Source organism: Oculina patagonica, chromosome 10 (genome assembly GCF_052425735.1).
Source record: "Oculina patagonica isolate OP01 chromosome 10, crgOcupat, whole genome shotgun sequence".
NCBI classification, from domain to species: Eukaryota; Metazoa; Cnidaria; class Anthozoa; order Scleractinia; family Oculinidae; genus Oculina; species Oculina patagonica.
The window spans coordinates 4,617,787-4,635,117 of NC_135767.1; the positions used below are offsets into that span (position 1 = coordinate 4,617,787).

Below are 17,331 nucleotides of genomic sequence, written 5' to 3' on the forward strand. Positions count from 1 at the left end.
AGAGCAAACAAAACAAAAACAAAGTATCGCTAACGTTCCGTTTTGTCAATGGTAGCCTGGGTTCAGAAATGATGGGACTGGCGAAATATACACAAGAAAATCTGCAGGGTAGGGAGTGTGGAATCTAAGGGAGGGTGGGATGGAAGAATGCGTACGCTTTTTCGGTCATAGGAAGTCACGTAATAAGAGGTATCGGAAAAATCGTGCCTATATATAGTTGAATTCTAAACGTCCGGCTTTTCTTCGTAGACAGATAAATTTAATAGAATTTGTACTGGGCGTACCAACCGGAACTTTCAAAGACAAATGTTTCAGCGCAGAAGGCCATACAACACACTATGACCTTTTCCGTTTTTAACGTTAAATCTCTCCGCGACACATCGTGTTGTTGTTGTTGTTGTTGTTGTTGTTCTTTCTCTTCGTCTTCTTCTTCTTCTTCTTCTTCTTCTTCTTCTTCTTTCTTTCGTTCATTCGTTCATTCGTTCAATCTTTCTTTCTTTCTTCCTTTCTTTTTCTTCTTTCCTTTTTTAAAAGCAAGAATAAACACATAACACCGAAACGCAAGCTTACTCTTTCAACGCATAATTATGAATAGAAACAGTTATTTATTGAAGAAACAAAGGGAGAAAAATTGTTAACTGAAGCATGTAAAACATGTCAAAAGCCTTTCAACACATCTTCAACACCCCCGCCGGGCGCTGTGAAAACATACGAGTGTAAAAATCTAGATAACATTTGAGTAAGCCGAGAATGAAACATGCAGGCAAATTGACAAGAATATTCGGGTTTTTCAGCATGTCCTAAACGTGTCTTAGCTTACTTTTCGAGAGCAAAACAGAAACAACACTTTTTCATCGTTTTTAGACGACGTCACCGGAAAACACAAGTCAGACAGGCTTTCCAATTTAATAGTTTGTATCAAAACTGTTCCAAATTTCGTTGTCGTCTGACTTTGAGGAAATGGTATTGAAATTGGCGTTTAATTCGTGTGTTCCTGGCGGATTTTTCTGCGTTTGATGATCGAAAGCGCCTTTATACTCTTTGGCGCGGTACATTGACGCTGAACTTCGATAAGATCACATACAATCACCCAGATGATTTTAAAGTGGACGATTATCAAGACGATTACATCAATTTACATTTCCATTGGTTTATTATACTCAGAGAACATCATCATCGCAGGTAAGTTTTGTACATGAGTATAATTTACTTTTATATATTCGAAGGAAACCAGCGTTATATTAGAAGTCTAAGTGCTGCTTTTGAAGTAGTTTAAACGGATGGGGTGTTACTGTCTCTCGACATTCTTAGCTTCTGTTTAAATGATACAGCAATGATATGATTTAGAAATTACGTTGTTCTCGGCGAAATCTCACCAGAAATTCCCTTTTTTCCTGATTTTGGCACTGTTATGCGATGTAGCAATGCCTTTGATAAAGAGTTCTTACACAATACAGTACCTCCTATCAAGAGATTGCGTGACCCCTCTTTCATTTTCTTTAATTGTTTGCTTTCAAACTTGATACCTGTTGTTTTTGTAATGAAATCTTTTATACAAATCGTGGGTATCGTAACAGTGAAAATACCGTATTTATTCGATTAAGCGCCCAACCTCGAATAAGCGCCCACCCTGAAGGTAGGAAAAGTTAATAAGCGCCCACCCCGACCCCACAAAAAAAACTGAAGTGCACAAGAGGAGTATTGATTATTGAAATTGTATAAGTACCTTTAAGAAGACCTTCCCCATGACCGAGTTTTCTTAGTATTTTACAGGAACTTTCAATGAACAGTTTAAATTCTGCTTTGGTACACCTTAATGCTTTGTTATTGTTTACTGTTTTGTTACAAAAATGAACTTACTCTTTGCAGTAATCGTTAAAATTTAATAAGCGCCCAGCCTCGAATAAGCGCCCACCTCGAATAAGCGCCCACTCTCAAGGTCCAAAAATTTAATAAGCGCCCAGGGCGCTTAATCGAATAAATACGGTACTCCCAAATGCCTTTTATTTTTCTGAGGTTTAGATTTAGCGAAAAGCTTGCAAAATTTATAGACCGGTTGAAATTTCGCGGATGACGAGTCACGTTGACACGTGATGAGTCACGGAAGTGATTTGCTTTTCTTTCGTATTCGCAAAATTAATGATGAAATCTTCTTGGGGAAGCATTCAGTCGACTTTTTCAGTTAAATTTTCCGATAGTCAGTTGTCTCAATTCTCCCAATCAGGAGCTGTCCCAATACTTTGACTCGGCCAAAGAGACACCCCTGGAGAGGGGATTGGGGTGATGCTCCCACATAGAAAATGGTGCACTTTATTTTGACATGGTAAAATATCAGTTTCAAGTAGTAGATAAAATATGAGCGGGAGACCTGTATGGGCGTTTACAATGGCGAGCCGATAGGCGACACTGAGGCGCATATTTAAAAACTAGTGTACGTAGTCACAGATTCAGGGTGAGGGTAGAAATCCTGATTAATGAGATTATATCGCGTCTTGCGTTTCAGGCGCATGTGTTGACAAAGACAAGTCATGTTCTGGCTGGGCTAACAGTGGCGAGTGCACAAACAATCCTCTATGGATGCTTCAAAATTGTCCTAAAAGCTGTCAAGTGTGTACGGCTGGTGGGTAACAAAATTCCATATCATCATTATGCATGTTTACTACTCTTTGCCGGTTGGAAATTGAGAAGCGCGAAGCCTGAGACGAGTGCCATTAGTGACGTCATTGCTCAAGGAGGGCTTAGGCTCCTTTCAAAAGAAACTTGGCGAAAAAGCCAGGGAACTAAGCACCAGCTTGCATGAAGCTCAGTTGAGATTAAGCTTGTTTCTCGTGCTCTCTGTGTTCCGGATTAAAAATTGTGAAAGTACAGTGAAGTAAAGTTGCAAAACTGTCAAACAAAGATAAATGGAATCAAGTAAACTTATCACATTGGTGCCCAGCTTTTCCATTTATTTCTCACCAAAATGGTCGCTGGAAACATTGTAGCCTTTGTTTAAGTTCTCAATAAACCCAGAATTTGTTCATATTACTCGATTTTTAGTTGGTTCTTTGCATACACAGGTAATTTAATATACAATGTATATAATGTATTAATTCACCCATTTTTAATAAGCGCACCTTTTTCACAGCATGTGTCAACATCTACAATGACCAATATTGTGAAATGCATTTTGGAAATTGTTGGAGGCAATCCACCGCCCCTGATCTGGTAAAAAACTGCTACAAAACTTGCGTCTGTAAATGCTGTCCATTGACTCCAGTAACATTGCCTACAACAGCTACATTTTCCAATACCACGACTGCAATAAACGCCAGTACAGCGCATCAAACAACGGCCGCAACGATTTTGTATTCAACTACGTCGACTGGAAAGGGAAAAACGACTACACTGAGACCGCAAACAACTAATACTTCCTCTGGGACAGAAGGTAACTTTAAAGACCTTTAAGGTTTTTTTTGTGGAAAAAGGTTTTGTTGTGATTCGCATTTCATTTGTTTTGTATTAGTTAAAAATTGGCTGTCTAATAAAATTGTAGCTAATCAGAAATACATGCTTACATAAAAGGGGCAAGAGATGGGGCCAACCAGACGATGAAAGCATGTTTTCCCGCATTTGGCATAGGTTAATATTTTCCAGCGCTTGACACAGGTTGTGTACCGGTTTTCCCCCGCTCGACGCAGATTGCATGTTTTTCCGCGCTTGGCACCACCAGCGCTGTTGCATGTTTTCCCGCGCTAGGAAACGATACGGTTATATTTTTCCCGCGCTTGATACGGGTGGTATGTTTTCCGCATTTGGCACAGGTTGCATGTTTCCCATGCTTGGCATAAGTTGCATGTTTTCCCGCGCTTGACACAGGTTGTGTGTTTTACCGCACTCGACGCAGGTTGCATGTTTTCCCGCGCTTGGCACAGGCTCCACGTTTTCCTATGTTTGGAAACGGGGCTCCCGCGTTTGGTACCTCTTCCTATCCCTCCCTTTTTTGCGGGGTATGGAGAGCTCAGGAATCAGACTATGGCGAGCTTAGCCGCAAAGAAAAGTCCCTATTTTTTTAGTGGCAAGCGGTAATTCCCCACGAAATTTTGCGCAGTGAAATACAAACGAGTTACGTTGATAGCGTTACGATGGAGGAAACGTTGGTGTTTTATTAGCTAAAATTATGTCCTATTTTTAGTAAAACCTAGTATCCTCCCACCTACAACAAGGATCATCAACGGAACTAGACAGGTAATCATGTAACATTCAAATCAATTTTGTTCCTATTAATCCTTAGCCTTTTAGCACCAACACAGGAAAAAAAATATTTACTCGCCAAATTTTTGGAACAACAACTTTTGAAGATTTCAAAGGAATCAGAGCCAAACTTGAAAAGCTGTAAGCTGATCCACATTTTTTAGGTTGGTCATTATTGTAATCTGTTTTCATCCTCGCTTTTGTTAGCCATCGTCACTATGGGTTCCTGACATTTGTTGAGTACTGTTCTACAAAATTAAACCATTATTCAATTGGGTCTCCAACATGTAAGCTCGCGTTTTTACGTTCGCCCTTATTGAATTCAATTTCCATCCTCGCCATCGTCAGTCATCTTCACTTCCTATTGGGTTCCTGTCATTTGTTAAGTACTGTTCTATAGAATATAACCATTTTTGTTGAGTTTCCTAAGAACAAGGTATGTTTTTTCATCTTCTCGAAAATACACAGTAAAATGAATGAAAGTGTGCCATAAGCCGGGCTAGCTGAAAATTCCAAACAATCGCATGCAAGCTTATCCTTTGTAACCTATATGTGAAATTATAAGACTTCGCATATCCATTTTAAGTTTGTCCGTATTTTAAAGGAGCAATGTCACGATATTTTAAATCATTTTTCTGATTACTTTCAAATTGAAGAAAACCTCAAAATAATTGTTGTGTCATGTAGAAAAACAACAAAGGAGTAATGAAAACGCGAAAATAACCAAGGATGGCTTTTGACTGACGAAGATAAGACGGAATACGAACGACAAACTTGAAAAAACTGTCCGTGTCTTAGCTCCTTTAATCTTACAGTTTATTTTTGTCCAACTTAATTTCAGGACCTTGGTGCAACAGAGACAAATGGGTTGAGCACTGTATTGTTGTCAGCCATAATTGCTGGTGTTATAGCTTTTATTGGTGTCTTGGGGATTGTATCACTTTGGCTTTGGAGAAGAAAGCGATCGTAAGTGTTGTATGATAGTAATTGAATCTAGAGCGGTTTTCAATCGAGTGTCGAAAGTAATTCGCGTTTGCATTGGTTTTGCATTAGAGCAGTTTTCAATCGAGTGTCGTAAAACCAAAACCAAAGTTATTACTCTGGCCAATCACAAAGGACAGAGACAATCCAGTGAACCAATCAAAACTCGAAGCAAATACATGTAGCTGGCACGAAGCGCGGGAAAACGTGCGCGAGCGAGTCACGATTGGTTTTGGTTTTAGTTCTGATTGGCCGAGAAAGTGGCGCGAGATTTTTAAGCCAATCACTAAGCGTAGTAATGCAAAACCAAAGCAAACGTAATTTATTTTCGACACTCAAGTGAAAACCGCTCTACTACGCTTTGTGATTGGTTTAAAACCATCGCGCCACTTTCTCAGCCAATCAGAAGTAAAACCAAAACCAATCATGACGCGCTCGCGCACGTTTTCCCGCGCTTCGTGCCGGCTACATGTATTTGCTTCGAGGTTTGATTGGTTTACTGGATTGTCTGTGTTCTTTGTGATTGGCTAGAGTGATTACTTTGGTTTTGGTTTTACGACACTCAATTGAAAACTGCTCTATATATATAGTATTACTATAGATTTTTTCACAATTTCGATCATACACTCATTCATGTATAAATCGTTTCAGTCACTCATCGATTGATTCTTTCTTTTTATTCCTTCTTGATCATTGATTAATCCATCCATCATACAATAACATCCATTTGCAAACCAATCAGATTAGACATTCGCCTTAAGGTGATTCTTAGTACTTCACTGCACATCCTTACTACGCATAATTTCCCGCATAATTAAACTGGCGCACTAAAAGAAATTGTTGACTTTTTATTTATGGCTGACCAGGGAGATAAAAAAAGTATGGTGACCACAATAAAATATGGCATCAAATACCGCTTGGATTTTGAAATGTTTTAAAATTTTTAGTCTGTGATGGGTGTCGACAGTCATTTACATGTGTTTTGCATCAAGTAGGGTGCCCCATGCGCCACACGTGCACCTACTCCGGAACTCTCCACCGATCTAAACTTCCTAGAGGTGATTCCGTAATTTGTACTTAATGGCTAATTGTTATTTTTTGTCTTCCAGAGGCAGCCTAAATCAGCAAAAATGGCCACCTCTGCCTCCAGGTGTAGTTTGATTAATTTTTTTTTCATGGTATTTACAATTCTAGAAAGACACGGGTGTTAACCGAATTGCGAAGCGAGGAACTTTAATAGCAAAGAGTCAGTACCTTCGAATCGATGACAATCTCAAAATAATAATTTATAGGGTAAAAAAATACCAAAGAAAAGGTTCCATCCATGAATTAAAACTGCAATTGGTTCTTACACTTCTTTGCGTCAACGTCCGTATTGTTTTTATTCTTTTTATTGCGATTCTTAGTTCAAGATGATTGTGTACCTACGGAAGAAATCATTTGGCTGGAGCGCCAACCAAGAAGGGATTCAAGTAAACCTATGGTTGTGTCTTTGGATGCAAATGCAACTAACGGCTTTCATAACCCAGTTCTTACAAAAGGTAATTAACACTTGTGCCACTGTCGGCACACGTTACCTGATATGCAACGACACAACGGGCAATGGCAAGGTCGATGAGACCATATCCGAAAAGAGGTTTTCTACCCCTTCAGTCCCCTCCCCCCAAAAAAGGCGAAAACGATGGACAACGCTATCTATTTTCAAGCTTTTCTTGCGTTTGTAAGTGACTTCTTTGACCTCGACGCTAGAGAGAAAACAAGGACTAACGGGACTGACAAGTCGTCTGTCGTACTTCCTCAACCTTTAGTTTTTTTTCATGCTTAAGATACTGTAATAAGAAATAAGATGTAAATTATTCTTGGAAATCAAGGGCTAATGTGGAGCTTTTTCCCGGGGCGGGGTTGGATGGGGGTGTAGATTGGCACTTGAAATCTAGAAAGAAATGAAATTGTACTTATGATTCGGCTGGTATTTTCTGTCTTAAGCAACCAGTACCTCTTTCAGGTCAAAGATTGAAGAGCGAAAAGGCAAAAACGCAAAACTATGGTGGCGGAAAACATCGGAACCTCATTAAGTAAACTGCAGTATGTTTCCCGTAGTCTAATTTTTTCTCGATTCTATTTTTGTCAGACTCTCCCGAAATCCCTGTCGCTGAGGCCATTCCTCGATCTCCCGATACGCCTTTATACCACGTGTTGGAAGGACCCGACAGTACGGACACGAGCAGGGAGCAAGCACTGTCGGTTCACTACGAGCAGTCGTCCGAACGTCTCCGATCAGACTCCGATTATGACGAGCCTGTGTTGAATGAAGTGCGTTCAGCGATTGGTTCGCCATCAAAAGCGAGGGAAAATGAAGCTGTATACGAAGAAGCCAATCCCAAGGGATTCACCGATGCTGCCTCCAGCAGTAATACATTAGACGATGAATACTGTTACAGTTATACTACTCCTGATCAAAACCAAGATGGAAAGAACGGACCACATGAAGTCCCTAAAACAGACGGCCCTTTTTACCATGCCTTGGAAGGGCCCAATGCTGGGTACCAGGCCCCTGAGAGACCTCATGCAGACGGCTACACGCCCATGGCTGGAATAACAGAATCGAGTGGTTATCAGCCTCTAAAGAAATCAACACGATCTGTTTATCAACCCCTGAAGAAGACTAATGAGCCACTGAGAAGAGCGTTTACAAGAAAGTAAACGAGCTAGAGTAGTTTTTATCTTTGTAACTTTTTATCAACAGAAAGAATTTCGTAAGAAGAGCGATGTTGTATTCTCATGCTAAAAACCTCAAGATCAGGAAATGACGTCACGTTTGTTTTTCATCCTCTTGATTGATATTTGTTTAGGCGGTTGGAGATCTCTCATGTGAAAATTTTAGCACTATAAAAAGAGCTAAAACGGGAATAAAAAGGTGTCCACAATTAGCAGTGCAAGCTAAACACTTCCCCTCGTCACTTTAATAAAGTGAGTCATTCATAAAGTTATTCATTCAATGCAGAAGGGATGTCTGTAAATTTTAATGCATCAAAAAAGCAATTAAATGAAATTGTAATAAAATTATATATAATAGTACGTTTCATTAAAAAAGCCTATTTAAAAGGCGCACTACATTTACAGGGATTTTGCTGCATATGTGTCCAAAACGGTGCTTTAAGTTATCGACCGAGTACCTTCGCTCAGACACAAAATCCTACGAACACCAAGTTTAAAATGAGAAGTGAATTGTTAGAGGGATAGTAAGGTGTAAATACAGTCGAAGCTCTCGTAAGCGGACACCTTCGGGACGCGAAAAAAGTGTCCGTAACTGGAGCTGGCTGCTTACGAGAATGGTTCTCGTAAGCGGCCACTAGAGGTGTGGGGGATAAATGGCCGCTTAAGGGAGCTTACCCAGCTAATAATAACCGGATGGACATGGATGACGACAAAACAAGCACTGAAATATGGTACTGTAATTACTGTAAAATCGTTGTGACGAACGGCGGTGTGAAGTTTATTAATAAAAATAAGATGAAGAGGTTGTAAATAGGATTTTCTTTGGGGTGTCCGCTAACGGGAGCATAAAAACAAAGAAAAAGTCTAAATAGTAATCTCTCAAAGTGTCCGCGGCCGCTTACGAGAATGTAAAAATACAGTGTTTGTATGGGAGTTAAAACGGGGTTTCCAACAAGACAGCCGTAAGTAGAGCTGTGGAGGGCTTCGACTGTATTTTTAGCCATTTTTTCAAGGCAGAAGTGGGGAGTTTAAAAAGGTCTGTCCGACTCTTTCAATTTGAGTAGCTCACGATTAAACCCTGTTAATAGCTTCAGTACACAGTATAGTAATTTTTGACAAAAATGAACATACTTTTGGTGATGTAGAAATGTATTTTGGGGTTTGACTTCCCGAAATCATGCTCATAATGGCTTCCTTTTCTTATAATAACATCTGGGCTTTTTAACTTAGAAATAATATCTAGCAGTTCCTCATGTTACATACTTATTTTGGCTGTTATTGCCAACGAGACAGCCGAGCCAAGAGGCGAGGTTGTCGAGGCGGCAGAATCATAGAGCCGTGTGCGTATGAGTGTATAGGCAGAGAAAATCTTAAGTTCTGCGTAAGGGACTTTTTTTTACCATATTTGGGTGTAAGTAAACCCCATATTTGGGTTGTATTGTTCTTCCCAACTGGTTCCCAGTCTCTCTCTCCTTGCTAGAGAGCAAATGACCAAAATGGCGTCCACGCGGCTCGCTGTTAAAATTTTCAATGTGGTCATTCATCCCTTTACCGATAAATACACCTTTAGGGAATTACAAATCGAAAGAGAACCCTATAGAATATTCGACCGCCGAAAAAATGAACATCAAGGTCTTCAAAGCGATGAAATAATCTTTCGACTTTGGAGTCCTTTGATTTACGATCGAAGAGAGACATGAAAATCAAAAGCGGACTGCTGACTTCAAATAGAGTTTTCTTGACTTATGAGAATGCTGAAGTCGAGTAAATGCTTCCTTTTAGTGTTGATTGTGTTTATAGTAATTGTTTGACCTATGATTTATTCCAAATCAAATACCGTTTATATTTTATTTGGCACGCATTTTCGCACCGCGTAGGAATAACATGAATACATAGCGACGCTCACTAAAATTACTGCATGTCATACACACAAGAAAGTCAAAAGTTTTTTGCTTCTAACGGCAAATGTAATGTTAACTTGAATAAAAATTTTGTCTCCAAATAATCCTTCACCGTTCAAGTTTTGTTTTCTGTTCAATTTTTTCAAGTTTTGCGTAACTGAACATGACACTTCGCATGCGAGACTGAAATCTGACCCGTGCATTACTGTCTCTGATTACTGAAAATTATTTTTAAAAAAGCATCTTAGCAGTTTTGATTTTGGGATTTGATTTATAAGAAGTTCTTGAAATGCAACTATCCCTTTTGTGGACGGAAACATTTTAACCATCGCGTGTTGTATTTAAGGTGGCCCGCGGGTATTTATGATGCTGGCAGTTCCCTTTTTTAAGCGCGTTTTAAAACGGGAAAACGTGAAGCGATTGCTTAGATTTTTGAGAATCTGAAAGAATAATGCTTAAATTATAAAAAATGATAAATTTTGTGGCGATCAAACGCGATTTGTTTAAGTTATGAGCGATAGTCGAAAGCCTTCGTTTTTAATAAAATGCGATTATTTTTAAAATGCGACGGTGAATTTTTCTGTAATTACCCCAAAACGCTGCCAAACAGTTGAAGTTTACTCACAACAACTTACAGGAAAATCCACTCCGTAGATTTCCTGAACGAGCGACATCTTTATTTTGCCTTTGAAAACTGTTGTGTTATGCGTCTGACCTGACCGTCGCATAAATGTGATACTTATAATAATCCAGTACCAGCCAGTTTTGAGGCTGATGTCACCTCAATCTTGTGTATTAAAGTTAAAAAGATCGTGTATATACATCGAATGTTAGCAGTCAGTAAAGATGGATGGTTTTCAGCCGAATTTTTAAAAATATCAAACAAATGACGTTATTTCAAATTGCGAAAAATTTGTCGATTTGTTTTGCATTTTTTTAAAGCTGCAGTTAGAACAGGATATTGCAAAGGCTTGTGCCGAGTTTCAGCGTGTTCCTTTCATACGGTTTGAAGAATTTCGGTCGCAAAGTCAGGTACATTTGCTTTCCAAGTTCTAATCGCTTTGTAAACTTCGCATTTCGAATGAAATTATTCTGTTGTTGTTCGAAGAGAGGTGTTACTTCCAAATTCCGCACGATCTTCTGCCGTCAGGGAATACATGTGCAGGAACGGTATATAATTGTCATTTCTGTAGTAACTATTTCAGGCTGTGTTATTTCCAAGTGGTAGAAGATCATGCGGAATTTGAAAGTAACACCTCTCTTCGAAAACAACAGTATAATTTCATTCGAAATGCGGGGTTTACAAAGCGACCAGAACTTGGAAAGCAATTAAATGTACCTGACTTTGCGACCGAAATTCTTCAAACCGTATGAAAGGAACACGCTGAAACTCGGCACAAACCTTTGCAATATCCTGTTCTAACTGCAGCTTTAAAAAAATGCAAAACAAATCGACAAATTTTTCGCAATTTGAAATAACGTCATTTGTTTGATATTTTTAAAAATTCGGATGAAAACCATCCATCTTTATTGACTGCTAACATTTGATGTATATACACGATCTTTTTAACTTTAATACAAAAGATTAAGGTGACATCAGCCTCAAAACTGGCTGGTACTGGATTATTATAAGTATCACATTTATGCGACGGTCAGGTCAGACGCATAACACAACAGTTTTCAAAGGCAAAATAAAGATGTCGCTCGTTCAGGAAATCTACGGAGTGGATTTTCCTGTAAGTTGTTGTGAGTAAACTTCAACTGTTTGGCAGCGTTTTGGGGTAATTGCAAAAAAATTCACCGTCGCATTTTAAAAATAATCGCATTTTATTAAAAACGAAGGCTTCCGAAAATCGCTCATAACTTAAACAAATCGCATTTGATCGCCACAAAATTTATCATTTTATATAATATAAGGATTTTTCTTTCAGATTCTCAAAAATCTAAGCAATCGCTTTACGTTTTCCCGTTTTAAAACGCGCTTAAAAAAGGGAACTGTCAGCATCATAAATACCAGCGGGCCACCTTAAAAAACAGTGATTAAACCTCATTTATTGCCTACATTTTGTGACATTTTAACGTTGAAAAGAATTTAAAGATTTTTCAAGAGTTATCAATCTGTCAACTGAACCCGTAGCCTGCGTAGCAGACATCTGTGTACGTTTTTTAGTGCGTTTAAAAGAGTGCGCGATCGCGAGAATACGCGCGCTGGAAACTACGGCGCCTGCTACGCAGGCTATCAAACCTGTGTCATTTATTAACACCAGAGAAATAGCACTTTTTCGCATATTACCTAAAAATATTTTCGAACTTATTAATCCTGCAATCGTTTCGCTATCCGGTGTTGGTTTACCTCACTTTTAACGAGTTCCTGTCCTTGACGAATACTTAACTGCAAAATAAAACCACGTTATTGCTCGGTTCCCTGTTAACTAAGTGTGTTTTTTCAAAATGATCGAAGTCATGTTAAAAATAGCAGAAAAAAAGGCGTAGAGATATCAGGAATTACATAACTAGGGGATGGGGTGGGTGGGGCATTGCTCCCAGATTTAGTTTAATTAGCTGGGGTCGTAACTTAATAAAGGTGTCTCATCTAACTGATCATAATATGTTTAAGTTATGGATAATTTGTCAATTTTTGGGTTAAATTACACCTGAAAGAGATAAAGTATAACTACATCTTCGGGCAGATGCTATCCTTATTAATATTTATATTGGTGTTACAGTGAAATATAATCGTTTATCAAAATAGTTACATGTCGTCAATAAGTCAGTGTCACGACTTTGTTTTCTTGAACTAGTTTGATTATACTAAAAAACTGTTTAAAGATAAAACCTTCCTGCAATCTCCTAGACGCATTATAAGTTACTTTTGTATCAAAATTGTCACCCGCCGCACCATCAAATGGTACACCTTATTGCCGATTTCGCGTTATTGGCAAGCTTTAAGAAAATTACCACCTAAGGAGAAATGTACAATCGTTGTAAACAATATGACGTCACAACTGGCGTGAACTTGTGTGCACCCAGTCACCGGATAAATTTGAAACCAAATATTTTAAAACAGTTTGGTAAAAACTTCGCTTTTGATACACATACCAAGCTTCACGAGGAAAACACAGACTAAAACAAATTCCGTTACGTATACAGACTCGCCTTATTCGATGGGGTATTCGATGGCTTGTTATATCTAGAGAGGATTATTGCGTTCGGGAACTAGAATGGGTACCAAAACTATAATTACATAAGTTTCCCGCTCAAAGTTAGAGATAGTACATGCAGTAACTAATTTATTTCTTGATTTAATATACGAAGAATTTTTTTTTTTTTTTTTTTTTTTTGTTTGTGCGCCTCGCAACCATCTAATTTAAAGAATCGCGGTCAGCTAATCCAAGTTCTGGACCAGAAAAAATTAATGGAGAAAGAAAAGAAAAGCTTTTCTGTCGGAAACCGTTGCTGAGCAAGCAAGAACGAAAGGCTCACAACAAGGCATGTGGGGTTTATAGCCGGCTGGTTTGATAAATATGAAAGTCCCTATTGCAACGTTAGGTTAAGAATACGAATACTGGTCGCTTCTTATGGGACAGTAAGACATCATAAGTTTGTTGCATTATAGGGACAGAAAAAAAAACCTCTCGTTTTATTTATTCGACTCATGCATGGATAATATCGTATAAAAACATTGCTTTATACAATCTTACAATCTTTAGTTTTTAATATTTTTTTGGGACCTCAAGGGTTACCTATATATTTAACTGAATTATAATTTCCCCTAATCACGAAAATCATGCAAATAATGCTGATATGAGCGTTCAAAAATAATGTCGATATAAGCGTTCATCGCCGACAATTGTTTGTTCTACAGCGTTAAAAAAAGTACAATACTAAAACGTTTTTGTCAACCAATACTCATTTTTCTATTCATCGATAAGTTGTATAAAACTATTTAATATATAAACTTCGAATATTTGTACTTCTGAACTAGAAAGCCAATTTTTTAATGCATCGATTAAAAACGATTCGAACAGAAAATATCGATAATAGCGTATTCTTGAGATGCCAATTAAGAAACTAAATGCCTTCTGTGCTGAATTATTTGAGTCTTCGGAATATCTTAAAGATCCTTAAAAGGTTCATTTCTTGAACAAATGTTAAACCCCCGGTTAGTTTCCACTTGAGCGAACGAGAGGCGCAAACGGAAATTACACACAAAGGGAACGCTATAAAGTACTATATCAACCTGATATTTGAGAACCAGTATTAACAAATTTCTATTTGTGTAAAATTCTTGAAAGATCATGTTATTGAAAAGACATTAAAGAGAGCGAAATTTTTGCCCGCACGAGAAACCCTATTTAAGTCGTTTTTCACTGGGTTACTTTTGCCGTAAACGAACCCAGTTGAACGTTTTACTGGTTTACCTTGGAGAATGCAAGCTGCCTTTTTCGCTATTTTCCTTTTCTTGATATCAAAAACAAGCGGAGTATATTTATCGAAAGAGATTACTATTGACCGGCCATCCTTTCAGCATACAAACAGTGGATTGGTAGATGGCATTCGCCTAACGGTTAGTAGTGGAGCGAGTTTGGGAAGCAATGATGACGGATTCGAATGTGAAGATATTAATGCTCAGTTTCTGGGTAGAGTAAGCTCTGTACATCAATGTGAATGTACAAGTGAATCTTCCACGTTTAGCCATTTTCATGGAAAATGGAAATGTGTTGATAACGAAGAATTTCGTCAAAGTGAAGGTAAGTCCACAAAGATTATAGAACAATAATAAAAAATAGAAACTTTGTGTTAATTACGATGAGGAATAAGGTTTTTACCTGGTTTCCTTCCGCCGTTTTCTGCTTTATGTGAATAATTGAATTTACTTTAATTTCCAAGAGTGATTAAAATCCAATTTCTCATTACCATATCAATACATTGTCAAATAGACAGTTAACAAGAATATAGAAATTCATCAACTGCGAGTATATGTAGTGTTGTTGTGACATCACATTTTCGGCGACAAGGCAAAAATGTCTGTGGTTGTGGCTCTAAGCAGGACTATTCAAAACCGAAACTTGATGAACTTTATGTGTTTTTTGAAAACTGATGATAGTTCTACGTGATTGAAAAACTCCTTAAAAAGTATCTTCGGAGATTGTAACATTCCATTCATTTTATTAGTTACGTCAGAACAGTTAAGCCCTTATTAGCTGAGTAGCTTAATAAGCAGGGATAAAGGGTCTATGTCACGGATTTTACCAGTTTTTGAACAGCCAAAATTTATATTTGTGTCGCGGGAAACCTTAAAATAATGGTCCATTTTTTTTATTAAAAATTGCTATATTAAAGCACTGAAACTGTTAACGAGCATCTTTGGCTAAGGATGGCTTGGATGGAAACGGATTGCAGCTTGGAAAAGTAAGGCTTACTTTTTCAAGTTGTTTAGGCGTGTCTTCAAAAAAATCGATATTTATAGCCGTAGCTTAAATTCTATATCTTCCTGTAGATGTTCACAGATAAAGTTTTTTATGGGTTAAAGCTGATTTCCAGTCGTACTGCGCACACTCGGGTTTTTTTTTTTTTTTTTTTATTTTTTTTAATTTTTTGTTTTTTTTTTTTTTTTTTTGTTTTTTTTAATTTTTATTTTTTTTTTTTTTTTTTTTTTTTTTTTTTGATGTTTTGGGTAAAAAAAAAAAAAAAATATTTTTTTTTTTTTTTTTTTTTTTTTTTTTTTTTTTTTTTTTTTTAGGGCGCTGCAGGAGAAAAAAATTTAAGTTGCCCACCACTAATTTCAGAGCTTAGACCAAAAATCTGCAAAATCACCGTGACATAGCTTTTTTAACAAAGAGCCAAGCCGGAAAGTAAACCATGAAGATTGCACCACAGTGGTTATGTCCTCAATAAAACACCAAATTTGGTCATTTTACGTTGTTATTTTGCAGAGGACGGCTAAGAAATGTTCCCAAAAATATTACTCACGTGTAGAACCATTGAACTGCTCATTAAACCTTTTGTCTGTTTAATGGCTTTTTTGTTGCATTTCCAGTTATAGTCAAGTTTTTAAATTTAAACTCCCTTAGCAAAAACTGTTAACCATTTTTTCGTTGTTAGCTGGAACGTTTTGACTTGGCAAATTTGGATTATCGTTTTTTACTACTACTACTTAAAAGTTACAAATTTTATAAAACGCAGTTCGATAAGAACAATGAATCTTGATTAGTCATCTGCAACTCACGTGCCGTTACACTCAACTGGGTTTTTCCACATTTCCATTTTTTAAAAGTTTAATATCAACCACTGGTCATCCAAACAAGGCTATTTTTATAAATCGCTGAGGCCTTTGATATTGCATAGTAAAACTGCTTGATTAAAAAAATTATCATTTACAATGACAATAAGTACGGTTTAATACGACCAACGGAATAAAAAGCTTCATTCACGCAATCTCGAAACATTTATACAAAGTAGAATTTTCTGTATGTCAAGATAATTAGAGTATGTTCGACGATCTACTAGCTAGGGTTGTTATCGGAGCTGTTTCGAGCTGTTTGCTTAACGTAATTAATATATAGATGTCAACCACTCTAAGACATTTATGAATAAATCTTGAAACGTCAATGAAAACTTTAAATGGGGTTTCTTTTAATTGAAATACGTTTTAGGGAAGCCTAGCAATAGTCTTTTAAGCTCCCGACTTAACGATTCAACATTTTCTCCAAAATCATGTTGGATGAACTTATGAAACGATAAAACATTGTGGATCTTAACGAAAAATGTTGAATGAAAATTTTCGAACAAGAAGATCAAAAATTTTTATCCAACATTTTGAGCTAATTTGCGTAGTTTACAATATTTCATCGTTATTTTATTGGTAGTTTCTTGAAAATGTTCCAATGTTTGATTGTCTGGCCCAGGATTTAAATTTCATATTGTAAAACAATTTTTTTACAGACTGTGGATTTCAGTTTACTTCGGAGAGTGAAGACGAAGACCCATTAAGAATTCTGAAGGAGGGAGATGAAAGAGCGATCATTCCACGCTCCAAAAACTGCTCCATTAACGCTACGAGTTCGATGTATCTTGACTGTGGAAAATGGCGTCCCATTGGCGAAATGTCTGTGCTGAACAAGTTTAGTTTAAAGCGAAGGTTAATGGATAGCCACATCTTAAAGGCAAGTGATATGAAATTATAAACTCAAAATTAGCTGATGAGGTTGAAAGAAGCAATTCCACCCCAATTTCGGCGTTGCGGTTGTCTTCATAACAGAGTTATTATGAAAAAAAAAATGTATTTAGACAATACATGTTGGTGTCATGATGTATCAGCTTTGATATATTAATATTAAACATGACAGCTATAATTATACAAGAAGTGTAATAATTTTTCATGGACATCAATTTTCCCACCACGGAACTTTCAAGATAGAACTGTTTTCAGGTTTTACTTTATTTGGTAACGCTTTTAAATTGTCTTTATAAGACAAGAACATATTGGCTTCAAATG

The 17,331-nt window shown here is 37.3% G+C and overlaps 2 protein-coding genes across 2 annotated transcripts; both read left to right on the top strand.

The window, feature by feature from the left end:
• The first annotated feature begins 706 nt into the window (after window positions 1-706).
• On the top strand, window positions 707-8,144 carry LOC144628233 (uncharacterized). Its single transcript, XM_078486301.1, has 8 exons — window positions 707-1,182; window positions 2,504-2,620; window positions 3,128-3,427; window positions 4,175-4,227; window positions 5,075-5,199; window positions 6,324-6,364; window positions 6,621-6,755; window positions 7,346-8,144. Exons 1-8 carry the CDS (start codon window positions 1,095-1,097, stop codon window positions 7,915-7,917), a joined length of 1,431 nt encoding a protein of 476 aa, XP_078342427.1. The 5' UTR covers window positions 707-1,094; the 3' UTR covers window positions 7,918-8,144.
• Window positions 8,145-14,262: 6,118 nt separating this feature from the next.
• On the top strand, window positions 14,263-17,020 carry LOC144628841 (uncharacterized). The gene is made up of 2 exons (XM_078486948.1): window positions 14,263-14,584; window positions 16,779-17,020. Exons 1-2 carry the CDS (start codon window positions 14,263-14,265, stop codon window positions 17,018-17,020), a joined length of 564 nt encoding a protein of 187 aa, XP_078343074.1.
• The last annotated feature ends 311 nt before the right edge of the window (window positions 17,021-17,331 follow it).

Bases quoted from the DNA above. Each gene is read 5' to 3' on its own strand.
- LOC144628233 (XM_078486301.1), top strand. From the start codon at position 1,095: ATGATTTTAAAGTGGACGATTATCAAGACGATTACATCAATTTACATT. The intron at 4,228-5,074 runs GTAATCATGTAA...ACTTAATTTCAG, and splicing joins TCATCAACGGAACTAGACAG to GACCTTGGTGCAACAGAGAC. The intron at 6,365-6,620 runs GTGTAGTTTGAT...TGCGATTCTTAG, and splicing joins ATGGCCACCTCTGCCTCCAG to TTCAAGATGATTGTGTACCT.
- LOC144628841 (XM_078486948.1), top strand. From the start codon at position 14,263: ATGCAAGCTGCCTTTTTCGCTATTTTCCTTTTCTTGATATCAAAAACA. The intron at 14,585-16,778 runs GTAAGTCCACAA...ATTTTTTTACAG, and splicing joins AGAATTTCGTCAAAGTGAAG to ACTGTGGATTTCAGTTTACT.